Source organism: Aptenodytes patagonicus, chromosome 17 (genome assembly GCF_965638725.1).
Source record: "Aptenodytes patagonicus chromosome 17, bAptPat1.pri.cur, whole genome shotgun sequence".
NCBI classification, from domain to species: Eukaryota; Metazoa; Chordata; class Aves; order Sphenisciformes; family Spheniscidae; genus Aptenodytes; species Aptenodytes patagonicus.
Window position 1 is genome coordinate 8,650,179 of NC_134965.1, and position 14,732 is coordinate 8,664,910.

The following is a 14,732-nucleotide window of genomic DNA, read 5'->3' on the forward strand; positions in this document are numbered from 1 at the left end:
TCATGAAATCTCTGTATTGCAGCTGAAGAGGGCAAGCAGCGATGACATGCTGACAAAACCAGGGGTGGCAGCAGCTTCTGGAGTCTCTAGACTGAAGAAGACCATTACAACAGGAGCGATTTCTGAGCTTGCCGAGAGTCGACTGAAGCCCAGCACAGGTAGATACAAAGATTCTGGAAGACAGTCTACTTTATATGAAGTGTGCTGTGAGTGACGCTTGGTTTACCAAGACCCTAGCTGAGTTTTCCTTATCCCCCCCCTTGTAGCACAGCTATAACTTAGACGCTGAATATTACAGCAGGTAGGACGAGACATACTGTGCCTTGCAGACTGGCCTTTCTCTGCATCCTACGCCCCATGAGTCAGTAATCTGAAGTTAAGAAAAGGGAGAAGCTGGGTGTTTCCGGGAGCCATCAGCGGGCGGCGGCGCGGCCTGGCCTGGCCTGGCCTGGGCGGCGCGGCCTGGCCTGGCCCGGGCCCGAGCGGCCACGCGGTGGCGCCGGCGGCCCGCGCCCGTCCCGGCCCGCCCGGGGCTGTGTCGCAGGGCTGGCGTTAGAGGTACGCAGCCCACTGTCTCGCAGAGCAACAAATCAGTTTGAAGGCTTTATGTTTTAAATTTTCACCATATATCAATAGCATTCTCTCTTCTCTCTCTGCTGAATGAGCAGAGCGGTTACCCTGCTGTTCCTGGGACACAGCAGAGACGCGAGAACAAAGAGCCAGCCCTAGCATCTTCACGTATAGCTTGTGCTCCTAAGCTGTGGCATGCTCTCTCCCTCAGCGTTAGCCCCATCAGCTTGTTCCCATTAGTTTCAAATCTAAGCCTGTTTCTAAAGGCAGCGACACCATCTGCATACCAAGGGCTTCTGTGCAAATGCTCCGCTTTCCCCCAGGAGCTCAGCAAACGCTTGCTTTTGTCTGCTCCCTGGTGGCATTTCCAAGGGAATGTGACATCTTACTAAATTTGACCCTGACGTCCCTATTTATCACAGCCTCTGCAGGGCTTGGCTGTGTAACAGAACAATGTTACTAACCAGAAAGGGATTTCTGAATAAATAAATAAATAAAAATCTTTATATATTTTCCCTCACCCCCAAAAGAAAATGATGCATCTTGTAACAGCATAAATGCCTTGTAGTGACCCAAAGACAGATCCTGTTCTGCAGTTAATTGGTGTGTAAATCCACAAATTTAATAGTGACTAGTTGTATCCAAAGGCATTTGAGATTCACCAGCCAATAAAGAGGCATGATGCTGGCAAAAGATGCTTGGGAGGAGTAATGAGGGGAGAAGAAAACCTGTACGGATGATGCAGCATAGGATCCTGGGAATGCAGCCAGGGAAACAGCACTGCAGGGAGTCCAGAATGGAATACATATGTCAGATACAAAAATATTAGCACTGGGATAGAGAGCCCCCTTCTGCGTGCATGTATAATAACTGGGATTGGGGGAGGGATAAGATTTATGATGATGACTACTTTAAATACAAAGGGTAAAATGGTCTATGGAGGTCAAGTTACATCTGGGTATTGTTTTGCCAATTTAAATTACATCCTTAGATCTGACCTCATATATCACTTTGCATCAGCATTTGCAGAAGTATGAATGGGAATACTAGTGCTGGGCAAAAAGAGTCCAAGTGTGGAGCTATGTATATTGTGTAGATAAACACTAAGAATATATGTGCTACCCCTCTAAAATTCCTTTTAACCTAGAGAGAACTGTTCCAGGTCTTATAGGGACTACCTACAGGTATGTATACAAAAAGACCCGTGTCTTATATATCTTAATTTTCACAGTGGTTCCATAGTCCAAAAGGGTGCTTGGAAATCTAGCTATATTCTGATAATATGTGTCACTATCATGGCCACTGAAAGGTGCTAGATATTAGTGAGCAAGGTTACAAAGCTGAATGCTACTTTTAGACTGCCACACTATGGAAAAAATACCAGTAGGCATATTATAATACAGTATATTGTTGCTAAGAGGAAAAATAAAAATCGGATATGACAGAGGGCACAACATGTTCCTGGGAACATTAAGTAGAAAAGGAAAGAACATTGTTTCAGCTGCTACGTTTTATTGAAATGGCATCTCAAATAGTCTCTGATGGTGATCAAGACTACACTGCAATGCTAACTGACTGTGGAGCTAATCCAAGTATGAATGTTCCTGTAGCTGGGAAATGCAGATGTTTGTGTGCATAGTCAACTGTGTAAATCTTGAAATTTTGTTCTGAAACCACTTTCTTTGGCTTCTTTGCCTTCATCAGTTCTGCATTTTCCTTTCATGTCTTAACTGCAGACATCATGTCTTCCTCCCCCTTGTTTGTGCTTTTTAGATTGGGCTTTCTTTGTCTGTTACTCAAGTGAGCGATTTGATTATTTTGCTGAAATGATGTTATATTAGCTCCAGCTACACTCTGGTGGTACTCAGTTGGTATTATGGTGTTGTGTGAGAGAAACTAAAAGGAACAAGGTATAGAAATAAGAAAAAAAGCTTAGGTTTTTCTTCTTTGGGTCTGACTGTCCAACATTTATGTGTTGACCTTGAGCAATAGCATGTGTTCCAAATGCTGCAGATAATAAATAACTGACATGAAGATTGCTTGTTTAAATAGACTTTTTTTTTATGCTGCCCTTGGTGGAGTTTGAGTTATTCATTCTAGCCTTTTGCTGACATAACTACCCCCGTCTGCCTTGTTGGAAGCTAACGCAGTAAATCATAAGCAACTTAAAGGGACGTGAGGCCAAATCTCATGTCTCCATTCTTGGCAAGTGGAGTTGAGCAAATGGAACTGGAGACGGATTCTGGCTGGAAGTTCTGTGCTGTGATGTTTGGCTTTGTAACTGCTTGGCAGTTTTGAAATCCCAAGTAATGGGAAATGACACGCGGGGAGAAATAAATGTCTTGGATTCAGCTTCCTTATCCACAGTGTTATGTCTTTCCATGTACTGTCCTAAAGTAGCAATTTGGTTTTATGTTAAGACCAAACTTACAGAGCTCTTGCATTGCTTTTAAAGTTTCAGTAGGTGAAAAAGAGCTGGAAAAATTGCAAACCAGGAGGAAGAGGGTCACTCACTAATCCTGAAAAATGTTTATTTTAATGCATGCACTTGTAAAGCCATCAAATCTATGAAGCCATATAGGTAATAAATTACTTTAAAATGTTTAGGGAAATCTATATCTTCATGAGAAACTAGGAGTCTCTTCTCCTTAAGGTTCAAGATTACAGGAAATCAGTGATTTTTCAGATTCTGATCCTTTGAGGTTTGCAAGCCAAACAACCTTGAATACTGCTATTTCACAGAGAATTTCAAAGCTTCTTATGTGATCATATGCTTCTCATGAAGAGCATTGCATGGTAGTACTGGTACACAAATGGAAAATTTGGGGTTCAGACTGGTGAAGTTACTTGCTCAATGGATCCTAGAAGTCATTCCAAATCCTTGCTCTCGGTTTTGTCACTCACTCCCTACAAACTCCTACTTCAAGCACTTTCTGAAAATTTCTCTCAAGGATGTCTCGTTTAATCATGTTCATGTGCTTCCTTGCTGTTACTTCAGTGCCAGCAGCTATTATCTGTCAGGTTCGACAGGAACCAAAAAAAGTCTTACGCTGGATGTTAGAAAGGAGATGCAGCCAGGATGTGTGACTGTGCTGGGCTGTGAGCACATAATCCAAAAGCATTCAGAATACTTCAGGCATCCCCGATTCTCACAAGTATATTGATTTTTATATCAAGCTCTGCCAGCTCCAATATTGAAGTATCAGTTATCCTTGAAATGTAACTAACAGATAGCTATACTTGCTTTCTCAGGCTGCTTCATCAGCTTATTTCTTTATTCCTAAGTAAAGTCTAAATCTATAGACTTACTGAATTTGCCTTAGAAATAGTAGAAGCTGTCAATAACAATGTTATAATCACCTAACTTACTTATGGACATCCTGGATATTTTACTGACAAGCTCTGGATCTCTCTAAAGCTCAAACCATGTTAGAAGACAGGTACTACACCTTCTCGCAGTGATAGTGAGATGTGTTATATCTATGGAGGCCGGGAGAAGCCAAGATGCCAGCAGGAATGTGAGGGACGGCATACTGTGTCATCCCGTGCTCTATCAGAAATGGTCATTTAGTTTCATGCATTAAATGGGAAAATCAACAATTGGCATGAATTTTCAGCCAAAGCAACAAGAAAAGTGTGTTGCTTTCTGTGAATATCTGCTGACTTGATTAACATCGATGGTTGGAGACAGTGCCAATACAGAAGTATAGAGGAGGCAAACTCAAAGATATTAAGAGTTTCAATTATCTCCTAGGCATCTAGTGTCGAGACTCTGAATTGCAGGTTACCTGGACAAAAGCTACTAATCCCAGAATGGAACATTGCCAGCATTAGAAATGAAGCTGTACAAAGCATGCTGTTGTAATAAGCCCAGTAAATTAAATAGTCAAATAAAAATACCAAGAAATTTGGCATAATCAGTGAAGGCTATAGCAGGACCTGAAGATTATATTCTATTGTGGAACAGTTTGGTTTGAACAATGTTCAGTTCCAATAAGGAGGGCCTCTGTTTTGATTATTTTTTCTGTGAATTGTCACTCACATTCCTGCCCAATAGTCAGAGTTAACGTGCCAATGACTAAATGTGATACCTGTATATCTTCAGTTCCTTCCTAATTTTAGTAGAGCACATACCATTAGTCCATTTGTCCATCACTGTTTGTTTGCCATGTACTTTATGTAAAAAGAAAAATCTTCATTTCCCTCTAAAACATAGTTGCTTGTAGCTTTTCTGTGTTGATAGTGATGATATTCAGAAAAGAGAGGCTTTTACTAAATGAGGCTGACTGGCCACTACCAGTGTTGGTGCTAGTGCTGGGAAAGTACGAGTGTCACTTGTGAAACTTGAACAAGTTCAACTGTGGATGATTTTAGAGGGGAGATTGGTGTATGGTTTTATTGCACATATCACTCATTAGATATGATTCTTTCCCATCAGAATTGAAAATGTGGCAGACTATAGATTTCAGAGCTTCCGGCACATTTATACAATTGTCACTTCAAGATTCCTATTTGAGAGTAATATATGGAATCTATCAAATTTACTGTCTGTCGTCTTTCTGCTAACTTCTCTGCTTGGCAAGTGTTTGTCACTTTCTGATGTCGGGTAACTATTTATGTTAATGTGAAGCTAATCCAGACCAGAAGCCTCTACATGGTCAGAAAATTCAAGAAAAGCATTTTTCTTAATAAAAGCTTTCTTTAAAAAAAATCCTTAGAAAAAATCTAGTTGTTTAATTCTTCATAAGATGCTAATACACCCCAATTAGAACAGGAAAAAGGAAAGTGATTTCTTTTGAAGGACAGCTCTCTGTTGACCTTGGGGTCCTTTTACTCTCCCATACAGCAGTTTTTGACAGGCCCTGCTTTTTGTGATCTGTCACATCAAAGGACTACTGTAGGTTTGTAGAAAGGTTGCTGCACTTTGCATTCAGTCTCGTTACTGTCTCATTTTTCTTGTGAAAGATAGAGACAAATGTGAGAGACACTAATGAGATTGGTACGTTCTGTTCCACAAGACTTCACTAGAAACCAAATGACTGATCTCATCTGGGGTTTCCCAGGAACAATAAATATGCTTTAAAACTTCATCTGGAAGGCTAGTTGTGTTTTGCTATCCTTTCTGGGTACAAGACACAGCTCTCGCATAATTATTCTGTCTTATCAAGAAAGAGATTCTAGCTCCAGAACTGATATAAAAAGGAAAGGAAGACTCAAAAAAATTATTTTGTCAAGATGTCATTCAAATAGGCAAGAAGTGCTGCAGGAATTTAATATGCAAAACAACGTGGAAATATATCTTTACACTTACATCTATAGCTCTACATGTAGCTGGATATGCATACTGACATCTACACACACTTGTACATATCTTCATGGTTGTTTGTAACATATTGGTGCAAATGTGAATCTGAATCTTTATCTCTCTGACATTATTTAGCAAAATATTTTCTCTGTCTGCGATTTCCCCAGGTATCAAGTAATCAGACTAAGTTTCAGCACCATTTTAGAAGATTTCACCCACTAACCTCTGAAGTGAAAGCTCAAGAATTGAGGTAGATCAAATTTGGCATTCTAGATTCCATTTATGGCAGCTACTTGTCAAGTTTCTCTTATTTCTTATTACACTGGGTTTTTTTCTTCCCTTGCGATCGCCTGCACACTCAAATGCATATGTTCACTTCTGATGCCTTTGCTGAAAAAGTTCCTGTATTATGTTTGCCATGTTAAATTTTCATGTTGTTCTAATCTTTGCTCTTTCTTTCTGTAAGCCATGGACAGTTCTACATCTTAGAATGGCTTGGAATGGGTACTGCTTCACATGACTGTTCTTCAGGACTCTTTTTCCCCTTTGATAAATATGTTAGTCTGGTAGGATATTTTAATTGGAAAAGGCGCTTATTCCAGTAGCACAGAAGGAGCTCACTAGTTCTTTAATGAAAAAATAGCAGTGGTCTTATCATTAAACTCTATCTGTTGGCTTGAGATCTCAGTCCCATGATTCCTTGAACTAGAGATCTATTGATCTTGTTCTGAAGGTGGCATGTGAAGGTTGACTGACATAATTATTCTTTTGTTCCATGGCTGGCTGTATTATATGAACCTTTTCCATAACCGGGAATGGAGTGAGAGCAATGCATTTTAGTGGCTGTCTATTGGGATTTCTGATACCTGATCCTGTTAAGGATAACAGTTTCTCTGAGAGACATTCACAGGCTTTTTGCAGTCGTTTTGCATTATTAAACAAGCAAGAACTAACTTCTGCTGACAACACTGTCTGCAGCATGTACCTTTTTCAGTTTTGTTGCTGTCCTAATCTACTGCACAATTTACATTTACTGCACTGAATCTCTATTAACACATTCTAAGATTTTGCATGCAACTTCTTGTTAAAACAATTATGAAACAGAGACCCTTTTCTCTGTTGTATATTCCCCTGAGAATGACTTTGTTGGCACATGTTTACCACCCTGGGACCTGAGCCAGTTAAGAGGATTCAGTGTGCGGTAGGGATACTGAAATGCTAAATCTTAAAGACTGTAATGACTTGACTCATTAAATTGTTGACAGTTAATTGACTCAAGCCAACACATATAGGGAAGATCCATTACAGCTGTAAGCAAACTGTGATGATCACAAAAGCCTTGCTAGGGATACCTAAACAGAAAGGGGAGCATGCATGGATGGTCTAGGAATAGCACAAATCTGTGATCTCTAGTTTGTTTTCATTTCTTTTCAGGCTTCTTTAGTGAAGTTGTTCAGCAAAGTCAACACAACCTTGCGTTGACTACCTGCCCTAGGTTAATTATCAGCTTTCCTTCAGCTGGTTTGAAGAGAAATGATCCTTAACACAAATTCTCTAGACCTAAATGTATCACAGCCAAAATGCCTTGGCAGAGTGCCATTATGTTTGCACTTAAAAAATGGGAGGGAAGGAGCAAAAGAAAAGAATGCAAAGCTGGCCTGGTCTAACAAGTATGCATATCAGGAGAGGGCTTGGCATTCCTTGTATATTTTTTTTTCCACTGTTTTTTTCAGCAGCTTTTGGCTTACATTAGATTTTAATACTGTAAAGTAAGAGGGATGGATTGGCAGCTGTATCTCAGATGGATACCTGGAAGGCTGCAGTTCTGTGCCATGAACTTAACTATGACCTCACCAAGCATCCTCACAACAAAAAAATTGTTTTTAGCATGGTTAAAAATAAATTTGCTCTTTCTTCTGGGTTTCAACATAGATATTATATTCCTAATGCTTTGGGGTCCAGTACTGTGCATGATATACTCATCTCTGTAGATTTCTTTTCTCTCCTACGTATATACTGAGTGCTCATAAAATTTTAGCATTAATGGAAGAAATAGAGCATGACAGTGTGAACACTGGTATTGATAGTCAGTGTCCACCTTTAGGGCCCATTCAGTTTAGTTCAGTCTTCACCAGAAGGTCCAGCCCCTGGAGGTCCTGCTCAGCATCTGTAACTTCTTTAGACCTTAGCCTTCTGAAGAGACTGTCAGCTATTTGGCCACTGGAAATCTGAGATCATTCTGTGGCGTCTTCTTTTGAGGATGTATTACAATTTGAACTTTCAGAAGTTATGCTAATTAATGTGCTGTGTTGTGAGAGTAGGGTCTGAGGAAAGATTATGCCTGGCAAATAAGTCCTGTCATTTGACTAGTGAGTTGAAAGAATTATGCATGTCACACCTTCGGTAATTAATTCCCATTCTCACTATACAGAAAAGGGGTGTTTGTAGGGTTTTATTGGCAGTCCCACAAGTGGATAGTGCCTAGGAAGAAACCAGCTAATCTACTTTATAGAGATGAAATTGTTCATTCATTTATTTTTATACCTTTATTACTGAGGAGGAAGGGAAAATAATGTAAAATGTTCAGATAATAAATAGTTGCCAAAAGATTTAGCCATGCATCTGTCGTAATTTATCACCTAGTCACCATGCTAGAAGTCATGCTTGCCATTATTCCTTTTTCTTTTTCCTCAGTTTAAGCTGCAAGCTCCATAAACAGTCATCTCTTATCCATGACTTCTGCTCAGGCTATAGCTGTATTTTCAGATTCATACCTTACCTTTCACTGTGGACTTGGGCAAGAAGTCTTTCGCCTGACATAATTCTCCCTATCATGGCGTTAGAATGTTCTGATTTATGTTTCGTGCCACTGTCGAAAATAACAGATTGGTTCTTCCAGTCATGACTCTTTTACAGTGCTCGGATTTCAAGTGTGTTTGCTCTGACTCGGTGATTATATTTTATAATTACTCCAGATTTGCACCCCATACTGTACTGGGACCCTGTTATACTATTCCCTTTTGTGTTACAGGAATAGAAAGCAGGTGTTGAAATAATATATGCTCAATGTCAGGATTTATCAACCCAAGAGATTATCTTAGCTAATGCAGTCCCTCTGGTGAATCCTGTTGAAGAAAAGCAGAAGTCATTCTTTAGTCTATAATAGAAGAAAATCGCTTTGCCTTGGAGATAGGTTTCAACAGCAGTTGGAGGACATTTGTATCTGTACCTTTGAGAAGGGCAAGCTGAGTACCCATCCTAGTAAGACGACTTTTAGAAAAAGAATGCACTATCAATGATCCTTTTTTATAGAACTTATATGGCTTATTCATTAAACAAAGCATTTTATACTTGGCATGTCATAAGATAGAAGTAGACAGGAATTTTGTTTAATGTCATCCAAATATAGACAGCTGTATAAAAACTTTTAACTTCATCCATAAAGTGTTAGAGCAAGAACAATGAAAAATTTAAAATTGACAACTAATTCACCCTGTTATACTGAAATATTAGCAAAATTCTGTTTCTATCATATTGAATGATCTCCAGATTTTTTTATTTGAAACAATGGATTCACAACTACCTAGATTAATTTCTGTATGTTTTATTTTCAATCTGTTTTGAGCCTAGGACACAATAGTTTATTTCTGAATTTGTTTTTAACCGTCTTTGTTGAAATCAAGACTTTAAGATGATGATTCTGTTAATTATCCATGTAATGGAAACTGATCACTGGAGTAATTCAGTATTCTTGCTTCTCAGGTACATCATGATTCCATTAGTGAGGAGCATCTTGATTTCTTTCTTTGAAAGATCGGCTGTTGGCCAGCCTCTGTGGGTAGGCCTGCCTCATGCAGCTGCTCTTGCAGTACAAGTCACGGTCAAAAATATTGATGATAGAGATACAGTATGTAGATTGTATTTGTGGTTGCAGCTTCTAGATGTAGTAGTAGCTATCAGGTGTGGTTGGGTTTGGTGTTTTTTTTTTTCAGTGCTTGTGAGGAACTAGCATGAGGGGAATTTTGGAAATCACTGTAATAGTTTTTTAGGAATAATAAAACACCATGTCCTTACTTCAAGCAAGAATTACTTTTTAATAGTATTCAGTGTATCCTGTACATTGCAGGTTCACATCTATATTATAAAAACAATATACTGACTACTCTCAGCACCAGCTGAGGCTAAGAAGAGCTGGGGATGCTCAGGCTTACCCAGGAATAGCCCTAGAGGATGTCGGAACAGATCTGATAGGCAGGATTTTTCAGAAAGGGTTTATGCTCACAATCGTGGTCAGGTTTTCAGAGGAGTTCAATCTCCATGTCAGTATCGTTTGGGTATCTAAGTTTTCAGAAGATGCTGAGTGTTTCTGAAATTTGGTCCCCTAATTCTTGTGAGAGCTTAGTTAAGAGCTGCCTTTAACCAGACACCTAAGTATATCTGTATGCAACAGTGTACTTAGATCTATGGGCAGGGTCCGTTTGCTCCATGGTAAGCATGCTTCAGGTGTTGTGCATTGGGGCAAAATAAATTTTGTCATTGCTTGGAGGCATTTGGCTGCTCTTGTCTTTGCTGAGGGTCCTTCTGCCCTTCGTCGCTCTCGGCTGCATTTCAGTATTTTGTTCTGAAATTTAGTGTATTAATTTGAATACTAGTGTATGGCCTAGAAACAGCTCTCTGGCCATTCACCCCTCTGCAGCCGTGGGTGCGCTGGGGCACTGAAGCCCTGCTTAAGTTTCCAAGCTAAGCTCGTCTGTGGTGGAGCTTGGTGCCTTTCTTCGAACCGCTTGTAGTGTGCGCTTGCTGCCCCTGGGTGGCCTGCACTGCTCGTTGAGTCACTCTTTCTTTACCGGCGAGCTGCTCGCTCTTTCTCTGCCTCTCTTTCTCCCCCTCCTTTTATTCCAGCAGTCAGGCAGCTAATTAACTGCACAGGCCGGCCTTCAGTGCATAATATTGTAATGAGGTAGGAGGGAGAGCCACAGCTGCTTCAGCATGAGCAGCAGGCTCTGTTCCTGGTGCCAGGAACTAGGAAGGAGCTGACTTTTTTTTTTCCTTTTTTAAGTTGACTGAACCGTAGACGTTAAAAGCAGATAGAGGCAGGTCCGCCTCTGGCACCGAGCATGAGCGGGCCGCCGGGGTCCTAGAGGAGCTCGGGGAAGAGCCGGGGGAGTGACCGAAGATGGGCAACCAGCCTGGGCGAGCGGAGGAGCACGACCAAGGTCTGTAAGGACCGTGCGAAATGCCGGGGTTGCTGCCTGCGGCTTTGGGGGCTGTTACTGCAGGGAATGGGGTTTTGTTCTCGGGGGGGGGGGGGGGGGGTGGTGTTAACCGCAGTGTCCCACTGAGCAGAAACAGAGGCTGTTGTCATAGCTAATGCTGATGGCTTCGAGGCTGCTGGAGAAATTACTGCTGTTTACCTTGTGCCTTGTAAATGCTATTTGTTACTGCTCCGTACCTGAGATCACAGCACCGTCCTTAGGGAAGCTTTTCTGAAAGAAATCCTTTGCTGGTTGGAACAGAATGCCTGCAAGGGAGGGACCTTAATGCCTGACAGATAGTATTTTACGTAGTCTGCATGATGCAGCTAAAAAGTTACAAAGCTTATCTAGTGATGTACATACAACTTGTCAGGATCTGCAGCTTGGCTGTGTTAGTCTTTACCATTGTTCGTGGCCTGAGGCCTGAAATTTCCAGGCCTTAGAATTTAAAACGATGCCTTTGTGGAAGGTCTTCCCACCATTGTCCTTTCAGAAGTATAGTGCTTTGCATGTTAATCAGTAAGCAGATTTTATAGAAAGCCAAGAGCTAGTATCAGGTATATCTAATTCCCCTTGTGCTAAATGTCTATACTGGACACTCGGCAGGCTGGTAATTTGTTTCTGATGCCATAGTACTGTTCTGGTTGCCTTTTGATTTATTTTGCTTGTTTCTCAAATGCTGAATGAGGAAAAAACAGTAGGCCCGCTTATTTCTGCTGGTTTTTTATTAGTTTCTGTTCGAGCTTAGAACCCTCTAATGTACAGAAAACTGGAATTGGTTGTATTTCCTGGCACTCTGTTTCTTACTGTTGCCATGGGAATTTCATTCACAAAATTCCATTAAAGTTGTTATTGCTTGATCAGGGTTTCCTTATAATTTCGGATTCGATATGTAGCAATTGTTTTAAAAGCAAATGCATATGTACCTGATCTCTAGTATTGTGACGAAAAGCAAGAGGCAGACAACACTGCATTGCTACTCTAGGATCTCTCTCAACAGATCTGCCAGTGAGTGCTGGAATGGCAGTTAGGTGTAGTGGAGAACTCTCTAGCAGTATGTTAATCAGCAGGCTAATGAAGAACACAAAAGCTGCCAGTATCCAGTCACCAGAAGAAATGCTGCCCTAAGGGAAAGTTAAACTTTAGGCTGGAAAGTACGGCTGCCTACATCCCCAGCCCCTGAAATCTGTATTTCACTGGCCACTGCCAGCTATAGAAGTCTTGCTGGAACTAAACATGTTACTGTCATTTTAGGAGGGATAATACTGATGATAAACTAAGGGAGAGATGGATAAAGGTATGGGGAGGTACACTGCTAACTTCTGATCAGAGTTTGAGAAAACTGACTCCGATTTTTGCAGGGCCAGTGGTGGGATTCGAACAGCTTATTACTATTAACATAGATGATAAATGAGCGTGCAGACCCCCTGTGGGTTTTGAAAATTTCTTTCATCCTTTGTTTTCTCTTGTCCTGTGACTTTTTTTTTTTATTGAAGGGGAAAAGGTTATGCTTCTGTTGCACCTAAACAGTTTTAAAACTCTTCTAAGTTTTTAAGTGTAGGCTGTACTGTCTTGTTTTAATATGTCCTCACTGTTCATAAGGTATGAATATGACTGAAAAACACAGAGCATTTTGTATTGAACTACATGCTCAAAACTCTGTTTAATCATGAAAAAAGTTTCAGGAACATTCCTGCTGACAAAAAAAATTCTGACAATGTACTCCTTGTTGTGTGTGAGAGCTCTGGCTTTGGAAGTCAGAGCATAATGTAAAGACATCTGAAGCAGAGTTTGTGTTGATTTTTGACAACTAGGATGCAAAAACTTGTTTTTTACATTAGAATGTGATACATGGAGGTATCTGTGTTGGGCTTAGTTTCTGCTTGGATGAACTTAATTCAATTCTCATTCAGGAATACCTGCATCTTGAATAACTGTGGTACTTTAAGTTTGGTTCTTTTGGACTAACCAAAATAAAACCCAGGAATAGGCTTCTTTATTGATCTAGCTCATGCACCAGCTTTAACTACAGACAATCAAATCTTGACCTGTTTCCCTGAGCATGATATTCAGGGTCATCTTGTTTATTTTTCTTTCCTTTCCAGGAAACTTTATGGACACTGTATGGTTCATCTGTAAGTCTTTCACCCCAAACTTACCATCCTGGGGTACCGGGGACAGATTTTTAAAACAATTGTTCCTCCTATTGGTGTCACTGGACACTGAAGTCTTTAAAATGCCTCTGTTATGATATTGGTTATAACCTAGAGTAAAATACTTATTTTCATATACTTACGAGAGTATGATGTACTTTAACAGGTTTTCCTGTTGAGTGTAAATAGGAAAAACAGGACATGGGGATGCACAGCTTTTGGTTAACAAGGCTACAGTTCTATGACAAAGATATATTTTAGTTTCAAAACTAAATAAAATAATACAGGTCCCAGAAGCAACACTTCCTGAGTCTGACAGCGCCCATGTGAGTGATCCTGACTCTACAGCTAACAATCAAGATTTGGGATATAAAGATACAGCTGTGATAACCCCAAGTTCTGGGTGGGCTGGTCAGTGCTGTCAAGGAACAGGAAGGAAATTATTGCCCCCAAGCTGAGCAGTCTGAAGCTAACATGTTAATACAGGGGAATCGGAAAGAAATGTAACTAGCTGAGGAAGGGATTGTGGAGAGGTGAAGACAGAGAAAGGGAAGACATCCTACATTGCGTCTTTCTTACAAAGTAATCCACTGCTGGTATCTAATGGGTATGTTTTGAACAGAAGATTTACAAGACTGTAACAGCCTAATATCTCTTTTTAAGTTAATCTACGTCTTGCTAAGAGTGTAAGAGTGTCTAAAAAGGATTTGAGGAGATTGCTTGTAATAATGTTAGATTCTATAGGCTTTTCCTGACTTCTAATTTAAAACTTATTTTAAACCACTTTTACAATCATTTGTAAGAACTTTTCCTCTGTGGTGTGAGACCCAAGTTTGCATCACTTGTTTGCCAAAACTGCTACTTGCAAGCGGTCACTTTTCCTGCTATACCTGAGTGTTCTGAATATTTATATTTATAAAACATGTGGAGCTTTTAGAATGAAAACACCTGTAAAGTAAAACAGAAAAAGATGTAAAACAATAGTGAATATTGCTGCAGTTTGTCAGTAGAGTTTGTTTTCCGCTTCTGAGACTGGCTGCCTCAAGCAGCCCATCAGCATACACAAACACAGGCCAGAGCACCTGTGAAATTGTGGGAGCATTTCATGGGAGTTGTATGGAAGAATACAATGTTATCCAGTGCACTAGTATTTATTGAGAGAAGCCTTTCAGACATTAGTTTGCCTTGGAAATAGTGAGGCAGCCTGTATTTCTGAACAGGAGTACTAAGATTCTTTGACATTGGTTGACACGGTGATGGTGGGGTTTTGTTTATCCTCTAAACATCTGCAGGTGATGTGATGATTAATATCTTTGGGAAGAGGTGGAAAAAATGACTCAATACATACAAAAATTTTCTTGAAAGAAGCGGTTGAATGGGAAATGTTAACTTCTCTAGTTGGAACAAGGTGATGGGTGGGGTTATCCAAGGGTTAGACTTTTTTTGGGA

At 40.3% G+C, this 14,732-nt stretch overlaps 1 protein-coding gene across 5 annotated transcripts in view; it reads left to right on the forward strand.

Annotated features, from left to right (window-relative positions):
* Positions 1-14,732, forward strand: part of SPECC1 (sperm antigen with calponin homology and coiled-coil domains 1) — a 102,925-nt gene that overhangs the window by 26,271 nt on the left and 61,922 nt on the right. For 4 of the 5 annotated variants that reach the window (XR_012996719.1, XM_076354946.1, XM_076354945.1 and 1 more), the window contains exon 3: positions 23-158. Coding sequence is in view for 4 of the 5 variants with exons in the window: in XM_076354946.1 (XP_076211061.1) it covers positions 23-158 (136 nt within the window). In the remaining variant the exon portion in view is untranslated. Of the gene's footprint in view, positions 1-22; positions 159-10,792; positions 11,092-14,732 lie in introns of those variants that run through there. The other variant, XM_076354947.1, reaches the window with a different exon arrangement.